At 39.4% G+C, this 19,003-nt stretch overlaps 2 protein-coding genes across 3 annotated transcripts in view; both read right to left on the bottom strand.

Moving 5' to 3' along the window:
* Window positions 1-142: 142 nt before the first annotated feature.
* Window positions 143-5,597, bottom strand: atf1 (activating transcription factor 1). 2 transcript variants are annotated; one of them, XM_083892829.1, is made up of 7 exons: window positions 5,477-5,597; window positions 2,511-2,633; window positions 2,331-2,428; window positions 2,117-2,247; window positions 1,667-1,843; window positions 1,216-1,369; window positions 143-831 (listed from the first exon to the last, which is right to left on the bottom strand). In XM_083892829.1, exons 2-7 carry the CDS (start codon window positions 2,631-2,633, stop codon window positions 687-689), a joined length of 828 nt encoding a protein of 275 aa, XP_083748955.1. In that variant the 5' UTR covers window positions 5,477-5,597; the 3' UTR covers window positions 143-686. The 2 variants fall into 2 exon arrangements, with proteins under 2 accessions (XP_083748955.1, XP_083748956.1); XM_083892830.1 differs by having other exon boundaries at window positions 2,331-2,422.
* Window positions 5,598-11,426: 5,829 nt separating this feature from the next.
* The window catches only part of dip2bb (disco-interacting protein 2 homolog Bb), a 66,105-nt gene continuing 58,528 nt past the window's right edge, over window positions 11,427-19,003 (bottom strand). Inside the window, exons 25-38 of the mRNA XM_083892308.1 lie at window positions 18,645-18,725; window positions 17,933-18,056; window positions 17,692-17,813; window positions 17,415-17,526; window positions 16,651-16,760; window positions 16,360-16,490; window positions 16,100-16,268; window positions 14,597-14,767; window positions 14,436-14,497; window positions 13,740-13,797; window positions 13,548-13,622; window positions 13,277-13,451; window positions 12,987-13,110; window positions 11,427-12,261 (exon numbers count right to left, since the gene is read on the bottom strand). Of these exons, the coding sequence (XP_083748434.1) occupies window positions 12,009-12,261; window positions 12,987-13,110; window positions 13,277-13,451; window positions 13,548-13,622; window positions 13,740-13,797; window positions 14,436-14,497; window positions 14,597-14,767; window positions 16,100-16,268; window positions 16,360-16,490; window positions 16,651-16,760; window positions 17,415-17,526; window positions 17,692-17,813; window positions 17,933-18,056; window positions 18,645-18,725 (1,767 nt within the window). The 3' untranslated portion in view covers window positions 11,427-12,008. The remainder of the gene's footprint in view (window positions 12,262-12,986; window positions 13,111-13,276; window positions 13,452-13,547; window positions 13,623-13,739; window positions 13,798-14,435; window positions 14,498-14,596; window positions 14,768-16,099; window positions 16,269-16,359; window positions 16,491-16,650; window positions 16,761-17,414; window positions 17,527-17,691; window positions 17,814-17,932; window positions 18,057-18,644; window positions 18,726-19,003) is intronic.

Below are 19,003 nucleotides of genomic sequence, written 5' to 3'. Positions count from 1 at the left end.
AAAAAATACATTAGCCGTGCTTTAAATTTTGAGTGAAAATATATTTATTTCCTTTCAGAATCAGCAACATTTCATAGATGGTTTGTTCTTCTTTCCCACCCCTCCCAAGATGCACATAAATAATATTACCTGGACACTGTGCTTTTTCCCTGATTGTCGAAGTAACTGCAAAGAAACAACCCAATAAACCACACTCAAAGTATGTTATTGTAATGATATTCCATTGCACAAAAATAAGGAATGACAATTGAAATGGAGAATTGCTGGTTCATAATATACAAAAATCCTGTCTGTGTGGTAATTATACAGTCAGAATTTGGCAGACACTGTAAGGAGTAATAAAAAAGCAACGGCAATATATATTTTTTTTTAAAACACAATAGTACAGGGATACATTTAGAAACTGAAACTCATAATTAAAGCTCACAATTTCAAACTTGCCAGTATTAAAAATGTACACAACTATACATCATAAAGAATTCGCTATGGAGAAAAGAAAAAGGCCAATTTCTCGTTTTGTTGCTGAGTAAATCTCACTGTGGTCACAAGTTTTGTATCAAAAAAAAAACAAAAACAAAAGGATCTCAGCCTGAAATGAAGTGTTCCCAGAAACCCCAACAAGTCCAAATGGCTGAGCTGTGCCGCTGCCATGTTATGTCTTAATCCTTGACCTGCAGTCAAACAGGTTATCCTGTTTTAACACAATAAAGGTCCTTCAATGTTTTGAGCTCTTCTATCAGGGTCTTGTTTTGGTTCTCAAGAACAGCTACGCGGTTTTCCAGACATTTAACGTATTCCTTTTTCTTCCGTCGACATTCACGGGCTGCCTCTCTGTATGAGGGGAACATGTGCCGTTAGTCCAATTACATTATGCATAATTTTTTTCATTTACTTATTAAAAAACCCTTTTTGTGTTTCAGTCCAGCTTTGAAACACTCACAAATATAACACTTAAACGTGAGGCAAGGCAAATGTTGTGATTTTGACATGCTAAACAGCCATAGACATTAAACTGTAGTCAAAGATAAGTTTTCAATTTAAAATTTTTGGTTGGAAGCGTGGCTGCTCTAATCAGATCTTGACTGATTGAGTTCCGAAATGAAAAGCTGATGAATGAAAGAGGTTCCTCAATGCTTAAGTGCTGCTCACATCCAATCAACAGCACTTGTGTGAATCGGACAGTAAAACGGATAAAGCCAGTATGTGGACACTTACCTGTTTTTTGCAAGCCTGATTTCTCTCTTTATCGTTGGGTCATTGGGCTTCTCCTGAGAAAGTCCCATAGGAGCAGTCATAACTACAGTCTGAGGCAGGGAGCTGGACGTGGCTGCAGTGCGTATCTGATATGCCTGCATCTCTCCTCCTGCACCTGAGAAAAACACAACAGCCCTGTTCATTAGAGCTCTGATCATGCACAATACCAGTATAGACAGACATTTCATTATTCATACGGTAATTCTTTGTCTCAAAACTGAGAATATAAATTTCCGATTTGGTTACATTAAACAGCAATGCACAGTACACAACAGGAGATATTCTTCCTGATAGATCAACTTATACAATTTTAATATGCTGGTTTATGCCATGTACAACCAAGATGCATCCTCATCCACTTTCTGATAAAAGTTATGGTAAATTTGACTTGAATATACCAAGATCTCCTCACCTTGTACAACAACCTGGTTGCTAGGCACCAGTATCTGCTGACCATCAGGTGTCTGGGCATATTGAAGGATGGTGGTGCCTGGCTGGGCTGCAGCAGAGTTAGCGACAGCCTGTATTCCCTGAATGCCTTCAGCTCCTGGAGTTGCCAGCTGGATTGTGCCATTTGCAGCAATAGTAACTACAAAAACCACAAAGACGGCAACACGGCTGAGCAGTGAACATTATAGTAGGCTGTTATCATTCTAGGAATGTTGCAACACACTGTTTTAATTGGAGAACAGATCACACAGAGTTTCTGAGAGTCTGGTCTACAGCAGACAGCTCTGGTGAGCAACTAAAAAAATTATTTCAGCAATCATAACAGTGCAGATGCAGGTTTCTTTATTAATTTAGCATATTCTCATAAAATATTTAATTTTTATATAAGTATATGGAAGGAAAAAGTTCATACTATACTGGCCGGTGCTGGTCTGGTAGATTGGGGTGGGTAATGTAATGCCAGTCACTCCTGTGGATGCTGGGTTGTTATCCTTTCCCTCAATGTGTGCCAGTTCTTCAGATGAGAGCTCATTTAGGATTTTTCTGCAAGTGACAATACAGAGATAGTTTTTAGTCATCAACAAGACTCTCTCTATTAAGTAAATTTCCGTCTTTAGAGATTTTACCTGTATGAGGGCCGCCTGGCCAATATTTCTCTGGTCTGTTGGGCTGTTGCTCCACTGTCTGATGAGTCTTGCGAGTCGTCACTATCTGAACCCTGGTTCTTGAAATAAAGACATCGATTAACAGGTGCAGATGAGTAATTGCATAGAACTAGAGATGCCAAAAAAAGCAGCTGGTCTTACCTGTGCAGACTGTGCCTGAGGGGACTGAATGACTGATGACTGCGCAGACTGGATCACTCCTTGAACCTGAAACTGACCTCCTGGCAGCTGTACAACCGTCACAGTAGAACCTCCTAGTGACATCTGGCAAAAAGCAATTCCAAAAAGTTTTATTTGTCATAGTAATTGCATATAGTCTACAAGTACACAAGCATTGCATATACATAAGAAAATATATTATCTCTAAGAGGCCAGGGCAGAAGAGGAGAGAAGTTGGCAGAACATAATGAATGCCAACCAACGAAAACATCAAGAGCAAAAAAAAATAATAATGTTTCCCTTCCTCCTCTTGTGGCATCTGGTCTGACTGGCCATGAAGTTGACATCCATAAAAACCTACTGATATCATTGTACCTGAAGTACTCAGATAGTCATGGCCTTTGTTAAGACCGGTGCATCCACAGATTTACAGAAAGTTAAGAACCACTGTCATATGCCATAAAGTTAGACAATAACTAAATGTCCTTTTACATACTTTTTCTAATGTCATGATTGGAACTATATCAGTTTCTAATCCATCAAAATCAACTTAGTAAAAACAGCAACAGAGGAGAAAGACTGGAGCAACCAGACAAGTCACACTAAACTCCAAACACAGAAATCACTCTCTTTATTAGAAAATTGACTGAGATGTATTCATTGTAATTGAACACAATATTTTACACAATGTCTGTGTAATACACTTTTGAAAGCAAATTGCTCTTCTTTAACTTCTTTGATAAACAAAATAAGAGCTATGTGGAAAACCTCTCATTAATGATCAATGTAGTCGATTAATCTTTTTTGAGATCATTTTTTGTTGTTCAGATAAGAAGCACACAGTGAGTATACATGGTATAGGAAAAACGGAAAGTTTGATGGTTGATCCATCTTAAATATTTGGCTATAGGACAGCAAGAAATAAAGCAAAGTTGCCACATATTAAATAAGGATGCAATGGTAGTGATCATTTTTGCAATATTAAGGGAACAAAAAAATTACATCCTCTGAGCAAAACTAGTTTTGTTTCAGCCACAGTGGAGCAGAGAAAGGGCTATAGAGCTTACAAGATACAGTGGTGAGCATAAAAGCCATTTTCTGGATTGGACAACAAAGATTTGTGAACACACAGGAGGCAAAATATAAAATCTTGTAACAGACACACTTAAATCTTTCACTATTCATTACCAGCTCTATCCAAAAGCTAGGTTTTGATTAAAAAGTACAACAAATTTGAACAAGTTCTGTAAGAGAAAGTGTGTTTTCATCAAATGCTGAAAAGCAGTGGTTCCCAAACGTGATACAAACACCTGAGAAAATATTGAGCTCTCGAGATAAAACCATGTGGTGTAAATATGCCGAGCAAAGTCAGCTACAGACTTTTCAGATGTGAGAGATTTATTCTAAATTAGGGATGGTTGATACAATACTCAGGATCTGTGATATATCTATACATATACATAGCATGCTTTTTTAATGTTTTCCTAATATTAAAAAAAATCAGCAACATCATTTTTGCCAAGTCATGTTGTGTCCTGCTTATTTGATAATTATGGGAGTTTTTTTATTTATATATTTTTTAATTATTTCATTGTCTCAGCTCCTCTCCAATAGCAGCAGAACAGTATTTCTGATTCCCCTCCAAAAGTACCACCAGAGGAAGATGAGAACCATGGCTTTAAAGCAAATATTGATTTAGTTCACCAAGATAAGCAGTAGGTGTCACACAAGTGTGACCCTTTCCACGTCCCTTAAGCATTAACACCTCTAAAATATGGACAAAACCTGGCTGAAAAACTGAAGTTACACAGGACATAAAACAGTCAAAATGCAACTCATTCACTATGAATAATGAATTGGTAAACATCGTGAGCAACTCAGAGCTTTATTGTAAATATCATACCTTGGTGGATGCAATCACATTATTGCATGTAGTTACATCAATGTGTCTTCAGTATGACAATCATAAATAAATCAAAGTAGTTGTACTAGCAAATCCAGTGGAACTGTGGCGCTTGAAAATCTTTAAATTGTATTTTTAAAAGGGGCCCATTAATTACCCGTTGGGCTATCTGAGAAAGTTGAGAGGATGTTATGGTAGTGGGCACGGTAGCACTGTGACTCGGTGTCATTGCTGCCCTGTTGTACATCTTCCATATTAACTGGGAACAAATAAATCTGTATTACCGTTTTACAATGGCTCCGCTAGAACATAAAACCCGTCTAGGCGGGAGTCGCCAGTTGTGTTGAAACTGACTCCGCTGTCGCCTGTGCACTTTTTCAACTAAATCTGTGGGAATACTTAGGTATGTGAATATATCGGGAATAACTTTGGAGGATATAAATCACATCGACGCTTTAATATATAGCTAAGTGGGTCTATTTAGAAGTTAAACATTAAAGTCTAAGCCCATCAAACCTCGACTTCCTTTTTGATTCAATCGTGTTAGCTAATGCAACCGATGTTATCATGAGTTAACGAACATAACTGGGCCTAACAAAACTATTTATTCATTTCCCGCTCGTGATTACATACATTTTCAAACGAAGATGCGCAAATCGACCATTTTCCCTATAATGTAAACTTCGAATACTGCCAGAATGTTCGGCCTCAAGAACGTTCCCGTTGCTAGTTGACATTCACAATAAAGGGAGTTTAAATCGTCAAAAACAAGCGTTCTGGAGCAACAAGCGAGCCAAGTTTGCCTACACTAGTTCACAGAATGCGTGAGCTTTTGTCTCAGTGGGTAAATATGTGTAACTCTGTCACTGGCACGCAAGTTACCGCGTCAATAGACGTCAGCGATACGGGGAGCCATTAAGCTAACTACACCTTCCCTTTTCGTAGAACGGCGAGGAGTTGACGGAGCAACCGCCGCCATTACCGCTACAGCGTACTACAGAGTCAGAGGAGCGATACTGTACCGCTCAGCCAGCCAAATATTTACCTTTTCAAACGCCGCGGCAGTGCTCTTGCTCCCAGCGTGGACTTCGTGCAATTCGTGAATGAACTTTGGCGAAAGAAAGACCTTGAAAAGTTCGTTAGCAACAACTGCTAACAGCTAAAAATACTAAGATGTTAGCTATAAAAAAATAGCTCAGCACTTTTTTCCCCAGAGGAAATGGGCGGAGCTGTTGGCGAAACAGCATTACGTAATAGTTTCTCCCGTGGTTGTGATTGGTTAAGAGTTTCAGCAACTGGTGGTTGAACAGATACATCGACCAAAGTTGCGATCTAGTATTCTTCCTATGACGAATACGTTTGCTTGAGTTTTACTGTATATTCTATGAACTACTAGTCTCTTTCTCCGTGTTGGTGACGGCAGTTCGTAATGTTGCATTACTGCTTCCTTTAAACTTCACCTTTGCTTTCCCTCCTCGCTGCTGTTGTTCTTGTAGTTTTAGGATAGTTGGCATCATTACTGACGTCTTGTCTTTCTTTTGCTGATGATTGTCCTGCAGTGTCGCCCTCTTCCTCTCTCACCTCGTCACTGCTGCTGTCACTGTCGTTGTGTCGTTGATGTTGACGACATCCGTGATGCTCATTTTTTCCAAATATTGATAAAAGTGTTCAAAGGATTCAAAGCTCTTCAAAGTCATACCGAGTCGTCTAGGTCCCAGTGAACACACTATTGTCATTTGTCATTAGTTATTTGCTTATGGTGTTTAACTGTAGCTTAGCATGCAACAGTTACTCATTAGCAGGAAAAGTAACGACGCTGAAGTTAGCCCCTGATTCGCCAGCCTCCGATTCGGCACTCAAGGGGAAATAAACCTGATGCCCAGTGCGACTGTTTGCACATTGGTTGTCTGTTTTTTGTGACACTTCTTGATGTGAAAACATTTTAGACATGTTAGGTAAGACATTAACCTTGCATGACATCCACTGTTGTATTTGTGAAGCTTTTATTTAATTTATGAAAATTCTAAAGGGGAGATTTCACCGTTTTTGTTTTATACTCGGACCTCATTAGAACAGGTCCTGATCCAAAACCACTGTACCTAGACTTCTCAAATCTGATTAATCTACAGACCCTGAAGATTCATAAAAACGCACTCTCTGATTTGTGAAACCTTTATTCTATTTGTGAAAATGCAATAAAGGCTGATTTCAACGTTTTTTCAGCATATAGACCACTTTGGACCAGGTCCTGATCCAAAACCACTGTACCTAGACTTCTCAAATATGGACTTGATTAATCTACAGACCCTGGAGATTCATAAAAACACACTCTCTGATTTGTGAAACCTTTATTCTATTTGTGAAAATGCAATAAAGGCAACATTTCAAGTTTTCCTTTATCTTACTGTCACAACACATACAATAGGTGTTGTCCTATTTTCCTTTGCTCATTTTACTATTCCCCTTCTATTTCCCCTTTCCTTTTGTTAAATTAGTTTTATTAGCGCACACTATTATTTATTATAGAAAAATGTGTTATAATACAATAATAATAACACACTTTGTGTAAGTTATCTGAAAATGTACCGCACTATACATTTAAGCAGAAGGATAAAGATTGACATTATACGTATTTGATCTTCAGAAAACAGAAAAGTACACAAATCTTTACTACCAACACTCTTATGCACAAGTAATAGGAATACTGTCCTTCATGTATATAACTACATAAATTTAAGTCAAACATCTGTTGATGTACCACTGACAGCATAACATTGAGCATGTATTTGATCCTGTCAGAAGACACCATGGCTAAAAAGTCATACCATTTACTGAAATTAAACTTTTATTAATTTTCATGAATATAATAAAGGTTTCAAGGTTTCACAAATCAGAGAGTGTGGTTTTATGAATCTTCAGAGTCTGTAGACTAATCTAGTCCATATTTGAGAAGTCTAGGTACAGTGGTTTTGGATCAGGACCTGGTCCAAAGTGGTCTATATGCTGAAAAAACTTTGAAATGTGGCTTTATTGCATTTTCACAATTAGAATAAAGGTTTCACAAATCAGAGAGTGTGTTTTTATGAATCTTCAGGGTCTGTAGATTAATCTAGTCCAGATTTGACAGTGGTTTTGGATCAGGACCTGTTCTAATGAGGTCTGAGTATAAAACAAAAACGGTGAAATCTCCCCTTTAGAATTTTCATAAATTAAATAAAAGCTTCACAAATACAACAGTGGATGTCATGCAAGGTTAATGTCTTACCTAACATGTCTAAAATGTTTTCACATCAAGAAGTGTCACAAAAAACAGACAACCAGTGTGCAAACAGTCGCACTGCGCATGAGGTTTATTTCCCCTTAACTTTCCCCTTAAGTGCCGAATCGGAGGCTGGCGAATCGGCTAACTTCAACGTCGTGGAAAAGTACCAGTTTACTATTTTGATAATCGAGTTGTCTCTACATTTTCTGACATTTTATTGACCAAATGATTAATTGAGAAAATAATTGATTATGAATATAATCGTTAGCTGCAGTCCCAATTAGTTCCTTTCTCTGGATTAAATGATCTACTTCTTATTTAGCCCCCAAGGGCTTTTCTCTCCCTGATGACCACAAAACACTCATCAATACAGTTCTTCCATTCACACATCATTCATATGCAGCAGCCATAGCTTAACTGGCTATGGGAACACTTTTGTGTAAGGCTGCTCAGATGAATGGAACGCGTGCGTGCGTACGTGTGCGTGCGCGTGTGTGTGTGCAGGTTTTGACAGGTTTATTCATAAGATAGGTGTGGTCCTGCTCATAAAATCAGTTAGGCTGCCTTACTATGCAACATGTCGTTGGCTGATATGATCCCTCTGCAAAATTGCTTTTTTTCCTCCAACATGTCAGGAGGGAATATTTAAAGGTGCCATATGTAAGCATGTGGCCAAAAACGGTTACTACATTCAAATTCAAAATTCCAAGGTCTTTTAGGTTTCGTTTTCTGACGTAACTGGCAACCCGTGGTTGCTTGGCAGCGGAGACTCTACTGACTGCGATTGGGAGATGGCGGTAGGTGGCGCCACATGCCAAAACATGATTTCAAAACATAAACATGAATTTGCAGTCTGCAAAATATTTTTTTTAATACAAATATTTTGGCTGTATTGTTGTTGGTGAGTTCAGTTTGTTATATGAACATTTTTATGGCTAGTTGCTTTAGATTTATTACATAATGCACCATTTTTAGCTCACTACATTTGACAGCTGCAGTCACTTTTAAAATCAAGTCGATTGTGATGCATTAACGTTGACCACAGGACAATAAAAGCACTGAAAATTTGCTTTACATTTACCAGATTCCACAATGTAGGTTACTGCTTAATATAATAATACAGAAATGTAAAATGCCACTGATGAAGATTATTCTGTATAGTATACTTTATACCTAGAGGTGCCAGTTCTCTGTTTATGGCCAGGCTCCTACACCAGTTCAATGGGTGACTCTGCCTTTTTCAACCTTTTTTCTATGGCAGTTGCGGAAATAAATGTGCGGAGGTTTGATCAATTTGAAGAATTTCTCTTTAATAAGGAGTGAAAATGTTACCAGTCCAGTGCTGCTCAGTGATTTATATTTTAAAGAACCTTTCCACATGACGTCTACAATTGCATCCGCATTAAACAATGGCAAATATGTCTGACGTTGTATATAGTTTTCTTGCTTTACATTAATTAAATTTACAATATTATTTTAGTATAGATGATGTTTGTGATGGTTGGCTTTGGCTTTAGCAAATGTCAAAGCAATGTCAAATGAATGGATACATGGACTATTCCTAAGTTCCATATACTGTATAACAGGACGTGATTTGTTGGTTTACTATTACTAAACTCAATATTCAGACACTTTAAATGATTAAATGTTTTTGTTTATTCCATATTACTTTGACATTATGTATAAAACAAAGTACAACAATTCAAAATAGAAAATAAATGAGACAAATGGGGGTGGAAAAGGAGTGTACCATCTTGGTTTGTAACTATATATACTATATGACTTCAGACACCCCTCTAGTGTTACACAATTATCAGTGGGTTACACCCTAAAGGAGCAGTTTAGAATTGATTAAATTATATATACAACATACCAGGAGTGCATGTGTAAAATATTGATAAAACAACTGAAGCGAGATGAATAAAAGTCCTCTGTTCTTTGTTATTACAAAATGTTTTTTCACCAGAGTGTGCAAGCTTTGAACTGAAATTGCACAATCTTTGGGATTGCATAGTGTGTACGGACTCTGATAAGGAGAGAGAGTGGAAGCCCGTGATGACACAGCTGAGCAGATAGGCGGTAGATTGACACAGATTGTCACTAAAAACACTCTATTTGCTCATTAGGTTTGCAAGAGCTGCAATGATTAAGGAAAGGAAATTTGTTTTTGACAAAACCTCTACATTTTATCGGTAATATTCATAGATTGCACCAAGGGACCACCTGGTCCATCCCTGTGTTATGAGTTTTATTCCCTGAATATACAGTTTCACACATACAGATATTCTATAAATCTATCTCCCCACTTGTGCATCGGAATGAGATGTGCCTCAAGCTGATTTCTTCTTGTGCTTTGCTGAGTCATGCAAACATTCTGCTGCAAACCGAGGATGCAAGGTTAAAGCTAAGACTAAGTGCTGTTAGTATTTTCTAGTTCGACTCAAACTGGGGCAAAACCAAACGTAAATCGCTGCATTTCTACAACATATTTAATCAAACATTAAATGGGGAGAGCTCAAATCAATAACTCAAAACTTGAGTCCACACAGTAGAAACCTACCGTAAGTACCATCAGTGCAAAGTGCAGTAATTCAATGGATCATTTTCCTGTGTTCTTAAACTAAATATCTTTCTATTATTGTGGTTGGTATGGTATGATCAAATTCAAAAGTCCAAAAATAACAAAAACTATTCACGTAGTGACATTTAGGGTTCATCACAGGACAAAGAACAAAGAACTTTACATTATGGCAAGGAAGTACAAGGAAAGCACAAGATTGCAGGACACTAAATACATTTTGCAAAAACATATTGATGCAAACTGTTAACCCCGATTCATTTCCACATTAATCATTTTTATTTAGCAAAAAAACGATGTTTTCTACTGTGGCTCAGCTTTGCAACTGCATTTACAAGTGCTTTTAAATCCAGTGACTGAATACAAAAGAATTCAGATACATGAATGCTTTCTTCTACTCTACAGACCTCAAGTACCAACAATCCTGCTTGAATTCAAAGTCAGTTCCCCTCAAACACTTTCTCTCTTATACATGACAGAAGTGAGAGGAATGTGAGTAAGCAATACAACGGTAATGAGTAGTCGATGAATAATTGTGGGACTGTTTTTGTATGATTTATAAAATAACCTGGTATCTGACAACAGTCATGATATTGGATTTAGCTTTTTGTGGCCAACAGGAAAGGTACCTGGTATTAACAGCATTAGTCCTCCTGATAAACTCGCCCTCTGAATCATATACTGTAGTCTCCTGAACCATTAGTTATAATGCCTCACTGTTATAATAAAATAGACACTTTTTTTGAGAAAGTGCAATGTTATTTCTAACCTGACTAACAATTCTTTAAAATTATTGAGCATAACCTCAATTATACAAGTAATATTCCTCTTTAAAAGTACTGTCAAAACTGTTCGATCCTATTTACAAACTTCTTTCTACTACTGTTATCATCTGCCCCCAGCTTAACGATCCAAACATCACCAACTAAGAGGGAAGAACCAAACTTTTATACATTTATACAATTAAAAATATCTGTACAGTAACATACAGTATCTAAAATACAAGAAGGTCTCTAGATACAGTACAGAATATGGCCTCTCTCCTCTTTTACTTTGATCCCTTTGGATATCTGTCAGGATTTCCACCACTGGTCAAAACCAAATAGCAATAAACAGCCACAGGAATGTATGACTGAAGTTTTATAAGGCAGGAAATATAATGTATAAGAGCAGGTACATCTATTTGGCTTCATTATCGTGGGACAGAATGAGCATTTTAAAATATGCACAGAACTGAAGATGTGCCCTCTCTGATTCATCCACATTAGTGAAAGTAAGTACATGCATCATGTGCGTTAGTTTGAAAGCTGCATGTAAAAATATTTCAAATGATCTATTTTAAGTTTAGTAGCTCTTATAATCTGGGTAGACACAGAGGGGAAAGTGGTTTGTGATGAGAAAAGAATGAGATGGATTTTCACTTGGACATTAATACATGTCCATATGCATCATTTGCTTATTTTCCCCCAGAAAAGGTGCAACAGGGACTTCTTTTTGCAAGTTGCTTCAATCCCCTTTGCAAAATGATATTTATAAAACACAGTGAACAACTCCAAACATGGCAGATCCAATCACAGACATGCAGTGGCCAAGATATGCTGGTGTCGCACACAGGGCAAGGGTGGCAGTACGTGTGGTTCATGCTTTTACTTCTCATCATCTGCCAAGCCAGTAGTCACATGGATGACGGTGCAGAGGCATCCGGATGGTGGTTGATGGCTAAATAAAATCCCATCATCACATGTTGTAGGCAACGTAGATGGGATCCAGCTGGTCAGCCAGGAAAGAGTCACGGAGGTGCATGCGTTGCTTCTCTCCCCTGGAATTAATGGGTATCACCCCGGGGTCCACAATGACCACCACGCCCACGATGAGGTGGTGCTCCTCCAGGACCACGTTGGTGATCAGAGGCACCAGGTCAAGTGCATCCTGCTCTGAGCCACACAGCTCTGACACCACCACCAGCAGGTTGGTCCATGTAAACACAGCGCTGTGAGGAAGAGGGAAGTCACTCAGAGTGGGTTTCAAACTCAAAAGCAACATTTCAAGAATAGTTCAACAACTTGAGGTCAAATTTATATTTCCTTACAGGACACTTTTAAATGTGATGAGTGACAAAATGGTATTTCCAGCACTTCCTGTTTGATCCTCAACTGTAAAACAAAATTCTCCTCTCCATGTTGCTCTCTTGATGTTTTAAAGCCCCACACTGATCAACTCTGTTTAATGCATGTCCATCGTTCTCTCAGTAATACTAAATTCAAAGTGTCTTCCTCCACAATTATATCAATAACTTCCTCCATCCATGATCCAATTAAACACAAAGCAGCACGTGTAGACAGTAGATATGTATAAATAAAAGCAGACTTGTGTCGAGAGAAAAAGTAAAAACCAGGCTTTAACTTTATTCACTCCATCCAAAGTCATGGTTTGTTTTGCACAAAGACTGAAAACGAGTCCCTGTGAGCTTTATTTTGCCTTTGAGGCAGTCAATATAAGATCAGAGGTACTTTTACTGCTTCCCCCAGAGGGGAAAAAAACAAATTGACACAGCAGCACAAAGGTAAGCTGCAGAGAGTGATGACAAATAAACACAAAATGACAAATACAACAGCATGTATACAGTACAAGATATAGTAATATATAAAACACTGAAGTATGCATGTGTCAGGTTGATATACATCTACCTATGTGTGTATATAAGAGCATTCTCACCTTTCCGCAATACTGCGATGAGCACGAGACACTGAGGTTTCAATGTCAATCGGGTGGTAACGCAGCCCTCGTAGCTCCAGGGTCTCATCCAGTGACCCCACCACAAAGAGAGCATCATGCCGATCTGAGCACAGAGATACAGACATTATCAACCCAGAAATCATTGCCAAACAAAGATAAATGTTAACGCATCGAAGCATCAAGGACATGCTCGTTTCAATTTGATCGACCTCACTGCAGTGTCTTTACTTTGGCTGTTTATCATCTACAACAGTTTAAGCCCCATTTACCCCCACTGGCATCTAAGAGCTCAGTCCTCTTCACAAAGCCCAAGTATCCAGTTCTGGCCCACAAGGTCTGAGGATCTCCAAAGCTGAGTTTAGTGTTGAAGTGGTCAGCCTGAAGACTCTCCTCGCCATAGATGGTGTAGTAGCCACTGGCAGTGTGAGGGCTGTTCACCCAGATCTGAGAGCAGGAGAAGCAAAGACTGTTCACTGCTGAACTCAAGTGGACGCACATGTACATGTGTGGCTTTGCCATGATGTTACAACTTTCTTTCACCTCTCCTAGATGAGAATCTCCAAGCGGGCCTCTGGTCTCTGGATTGACAATTATCACCCGCACACCAGGCAGTATCTGACAGCAAGAAGACATTTGCAGACACTGTGTGAGTTACACTGTCAATATGTCTTTAACTACACACTTCACAAACTCAGACGTCACCAGTGGAAGGCACATGGATCCACATCTCACCTTGCCGGCCTCCATTAGAGGAAGACTTTGAGGCGCTCCTCTCTCCACCAGCCTCACCCTGAAATGGCACACACACATGTCAGCGGCCAAGTGGCTGTGCAGTTATTTATCATTAAACTCATCAGTGAAGGTTCAAAACATTTTCTATTTACCAGAATGGAGGCATGTGCAGTATGTAATCTGCTGCTATGATTTACATAGTGTTTGTCTTACAACGGCCATAAATAATATACTTATAATACGCCAATGCCTGCATATTTGACTAAATGCATGGATGCAAGTCTTGCCAATGTTTCACAACAAAAGCCTTGCTGAAAACAATGAGTGGATTTTGGGAACTAAAATTCTAGGGTGCTTTTATTTTGAAACATGTCCATAAAGTGATGATTTGTAACATATTTGACATTGAAACGGTGGTCAGAGATCATTTTCACTGTCTGTTATTTCTCATGGAGAACATACTGTGAGGTGAGAGCTGCTGCTCTAATCTGATATCAAGGATGAATGAATGAAAAGCAACATGTTCTTCGACACAGACTCACTGTTCAAAGATCAGTTTGGTGAGTTTCATTGTGCATAGGAGATTATTTTATAGAAAAAGTCTAAATGGGTATTATATTCATTTAACATTCATTAAAATATTTTATGATACTATTTTTCTGTAATCCCTGACTATAATAATCCACCTGGTCTCACCTGTCATGGCGGAGGGACTTCATGTCCACGTACACAGTACAGGGATCAGGGCCAGTTGTGCCCTGTGACACATTAAGGACAGACACATGTAGAACAGACCCAACATATCCTTCACAGTGTGTGCGTGTGTGTGTGTTTGTAATGCTATGCTGGTTGTTTACCTGCAGGCAGATGGCAAGATTCACCCTGGAGCCAAAAGCAGTGCTAACAGCTCTGGGCGACAGACCCACGTCCTTAAACAGCTTGGAGAATGAATATGTGAGGGCCAGACGAGGACGCTCCTCTGCTATCACCACACAGCTCCGCACACACGACAGGTTCACACCACGAGCCTGAGACACACACACAGAACCACCATTAAACCCATGAACATCTACACACTTACCAGCCACTTTACTAGGTACACAAGACACCTAATGAAGAAGCAGCAGTGGCATCTGGTGTGCTCCTCTGCTGCTGCTTGACAATGAAATAAGTGTGTGTGTTTATTTGAGTTACCTTTCTATTATCTTAACCCAGTTTGACCACTCCCCTCTGACCTTTTTTTGCACTTTTTGGCCCATTCTCTGTAAAAACTTAGAGATAGTGCTTTGAACATCCCAGTAGATCAGAAGTTTCTGAAATATTTAGAGCAGTCCATCTGACACCAACAAACATGAGTAGCCTATATTTTTTTAAAAATAAATAAATGTCCGTTCCATTCAGCTACACACTTGTCTCTCTGTTTCTCTGTATGTCAGTGTTTACATCTTGTGCTGCCCAGTGGCATTCCCAGATTCCACAAAGGAAGTGGTTTGTTTTATGTCGAAACAAGACAGACAGACACCTTTCTTCCCCCTTTCAGTGCTTAATTTTGAAGTTCAGCAGCTCATCTTTACTATGTCTACAAATGCATTCATTTGGTGCCATGTGATTGGCTGATGATACTGAGGCCATACTCCACACCAGCTTTAAGCCTTCCCCGTCACCGGCATCTCATTTTCTGGGACTTGGGAGTTGGATTCAACCCCCACCTTTCACTCAGACATCACATTCAACAACTCTGTAAAACTGCTTTCTTTCATCTGAAAAATATTGCCAAACTCCGCCACTCGCTCTCCCTGCCTGATGAAGAGAGACTGGTCCACGCCTTTGTCTCCTCCAGGCTGGACTACTGTAATGCGTTCCTTGTTGGTATTCCTGGCAGGAAAAACAACACTGCCAGGATCCTGACAGTCCTCCACTCTCTCCACTCTCCACTGCCTCCTTGCATACCAGTGTATACATGGCAATGCACTGGACTCCTCCAACCCCCCCAAAAACACAAAAAACCTCTACTCCACAGTCACTCACCATCTAATAACCCCCCCCCCCCGACCACCTGAGAGCACCACAGACTTTGTCTTTTAAGAAACTTATTATAAATATCTTATGATTGGACTCTTGACGTGCATTTATGGGTGTTTTATTATGTGCTTCTATTTCTTTCACTATATAATATGTTTTATTGTTCTTACCATGTGGCATGTTGAGATTTTTTATTATTTTTTTTAAAATGTAAGCGTGATACAAATAAAATGCAATACTATTGATATTATTATTATTTGAATTACCACGCAGTGTGCCTAATAAAGTGGCCTGTGAGTGTACATTGATTATCGTTTGTCTTGGTGTGCAGTTCTTACCTTGAGCAGCTCAGTCTGAGTGCCCAGTCCTTTAGTGCAGAGCTCCATGACAGAGTAGGAGCAGAAGGTGTCTCTGATGCGGTACTGACTGAGCGTGCTCAGCCACAGTGACAAGCAGCTCTCCAACTCAAAGGGAGGGACGAGGATGGACTGGTGACCTGAGTAAACACTGTGTGGCACAACAACATGAGTGAGACACTAAACCCTGGTGCATAGACGGCATGTTTTCGTAGGTGACTGTTGTACTGTTCCTACTGTACCTTGCTAGGCACCACAAAACAAAGCCAAGACCACAATACGGATCCAGGCAGATGGCTATTTGACGAGAGGAGTACAGCTCACACTGCAGCTTTATGGAGCGACAAATGGCACTGACTGCTGCGTGGGAGATCTGACATGGACAAAGAAGGACACAGTAGGCACGTCAAAGCTTCACCCTGACTGTGAAAGTGCTGTTTAAAAGGTGTGCAGGTGTGAATCAAGGTGATGGTGAAAGACATTTAGAAACACTTCACAACACAGTATTTGAAATTAAGCCTCAGGTGTCTGACCTTAACCCCAGTAAGCATTCCTGTAGTAGACACACTGAAGTCCAGATAAGCTATCATCTCTGCTGTGGGTGGCTTATAGATCTGTGGAGGCCGGCGGCGAGGAAGGTCATCTGCAGGAACAGCAACACTGACTGTTTTACACAGAACTAGATAAACACACAGTTGTTTGTGTGTATCTGACACTGTCAGTAACTGTTCAGTCATATTGGTACTGCAGTCAGATGATTGTGGAACTCAAGTTAGTTTCCAGTTAGAGCTTTATATCACTACACAAAAACACACAAAACATTAAAAAAAATTACACAAAGCTCCCCCCCGAGCAGTTTTAATGGCAACTGGAGAAAACATTACAAAGAATTGTCCTATTTCCAAATTGGTTTAATGATGCAAACAATTGAGTCATACAGCAGCAGACGTGTGTTCTTCACTCAGCTGTGCATTTTTCTACCATTACTTGGCATAAAAAACTGAAAAATAGCCAAAAGCCAAACATTAGATTGAGGTAGCATCAGTTGAAACTCACCCTACCACTGTGCCATATCAGAATATTACTTCTGATACTTATCAGAACTTTAAGATGTACTTCATGTACTTTAAGACTTTTACTTCAGTAAAAAAAAGTGCATTCAACTTCAACCGAAGACATTTTCTGGTAAGATACTTACTTTTACTCAAGTATCTCTTTCAGGTTTTGACATTTATGGTAAAATTGAACACCTGATTTTTCGTTGCAAACATGTCTGCTGTGTACGTGTGAAATTCACCTGTGTCAATGATCGTTGGCCACGTTTTAATGTTTACTGAAGCAGCAGCCTCCTTAGAACGAAGCGTCCTCGTGAGGTTCTGAGTGGTGAGGATACACGCAGCTTTACTGACCTGTAACAAAACATAAGCACCACTCATTTGAATAAGAAACACTTCTAAAATGTCACTCTCCTTGCAGAGGACATGATTTACTTTGAACTTCAAGAATTCAACATCACAACAAATCAATTTCTAAAGATTACAGAACCATATGACACAGTGCACACATCAACTTACATCAATAATCATGCGGACAGTCGGCAGCGTGGCTGCCAGGTTCTGAGGGTGAGGAGGTCTGACGTTTACGGGAACACATCCAGCGTACAGACAGCCATAGAAGGCGGCTATCAAATCAATGCCTAAAAGGAAAGAAGGGGCACAACAATGGAATGAAAATAGAGCTCTTACAATTTAAGGTGCATAATAGTCAATCTATATGGGAGTAATACTCAGACAGGAAGCTGGACATAGAGCCTACCAGGAGGATAGAGCAGCACTACGTTCTCTCCAGTGTTGATGCTGCCTTTCTCTGTGAGCGCTGCAGCGATCTTCTCAGCACGCTTATGAAGCTGGACACAGGACGCTGTGCTCACTGCCACACCCTGAGAGAGACAGGTGGATATAATGAAGGGGAAGAAGAGAGAAGGACACAGTTTGAGAAACACACAGTGGAATTTATGCAGCAGTATCTTTACCAAAAGTCCTGTATGTTACATTTAGGAGGGTGTATTTGCAGGAAATTGATCTTGTACCAAAAAATATGTTCGTATAAGTGCATAATCACTTATAAGGTTTATTTAACCTTAGAATATGACTCGTACATACTTTCAGCAAGTGCCTTGATTTGCTTTGCTTTGCAAGGGCCTGTTTCTACAGCAGCCCAAACAAAAGTACATGCGATGTGGAAGTGGAAGCTGACTATTCAAACAACAAAAAACGGCTCTGTCCACAAACACCCAGTGCAAAACACAACAAAGAAGATTGAGGAAATGGCAGCAAGAGTCTTTCTGGTAAATGAAGGCCAACATCAATGGTCCGTGGGCCAAAAGTGGCCCCTGATTACATGCTAATTGTCTGGTTTTGATATTAATATATGTTTTTATTGTGAAGTATACATCATTCCATATCAAAACAAACACATGTACTTTTAAAAACTATGAAATATCATCATGAATATACCAGTTTGGTACCTTAGCATTAAGAAGAACAAAGAGGACGTGGTCTGGGTCTGTCTGTGCCCTCCACTGTAGCGCCTCTATCAAATACTGATGCTGTAATAAGAAGAAAAACATCATTAGATTTGTGTATTTTGTATATTCGAGGGTGAGCTTAAGTAAAAATGTACTATACATTAACCTCAAACACAAAGACACGGAGGTTATACAGGGAAGAGTTTATGCTGATGGAAGAACCTAATTCAAAACTATTCACACCTGCACAGAAATTAAACCAAATGAAGTGCTGCCCAGAGACTGCATACCTCAGCAGACAGCTGTCTGGCATAAATTTTCTCTTGTGAATGTGCAAACAGTTTATACCACATGCTCTG

The sequence above is a fragment of the Microchirus variegatus genome (genome assembly GCF_963457635.1).
Source record: "Microchirus variegatus genome assembly, chromosome: 7".
NCBI classification, from domain to species: Eukaryota; Metazoa; Chordata; class Actinopteri; order Pleuronectiformes; family Soleidae; genus Microchirus; species Microchirus variegatus.
The sequence above is the reverse complement of the archived record's forward strand: the minus strand, read 5'-3'. Positions and strand labels throughout refer to the sequence as shown.

Excerpts from the sequence above, each read along its gene's own strand:
- atf1 (XM_083892829.1), bottom strand. The coding sequence starts at position 2,633 with ATGTCACTAGGAGGTTCTACTGTGACGGTTGTACAGCTGCCAGGAGGT. Across the intron at positions 2,429-2,510 it reads CTCAGGCACAGTCTGCACAG|AACCAGGGTTCAGATAGTGA; the intron begins GTAAGACCAGCT and ends CTTTATTTCAAG. Across the intron at positions 1,844-2,116 it reads GACCAGCACCGGCCAGTATA|TTACTATTGCTGCAAATGGC; the intron begins GTATGAACTTTT and ends TGGTTTTTGTAG.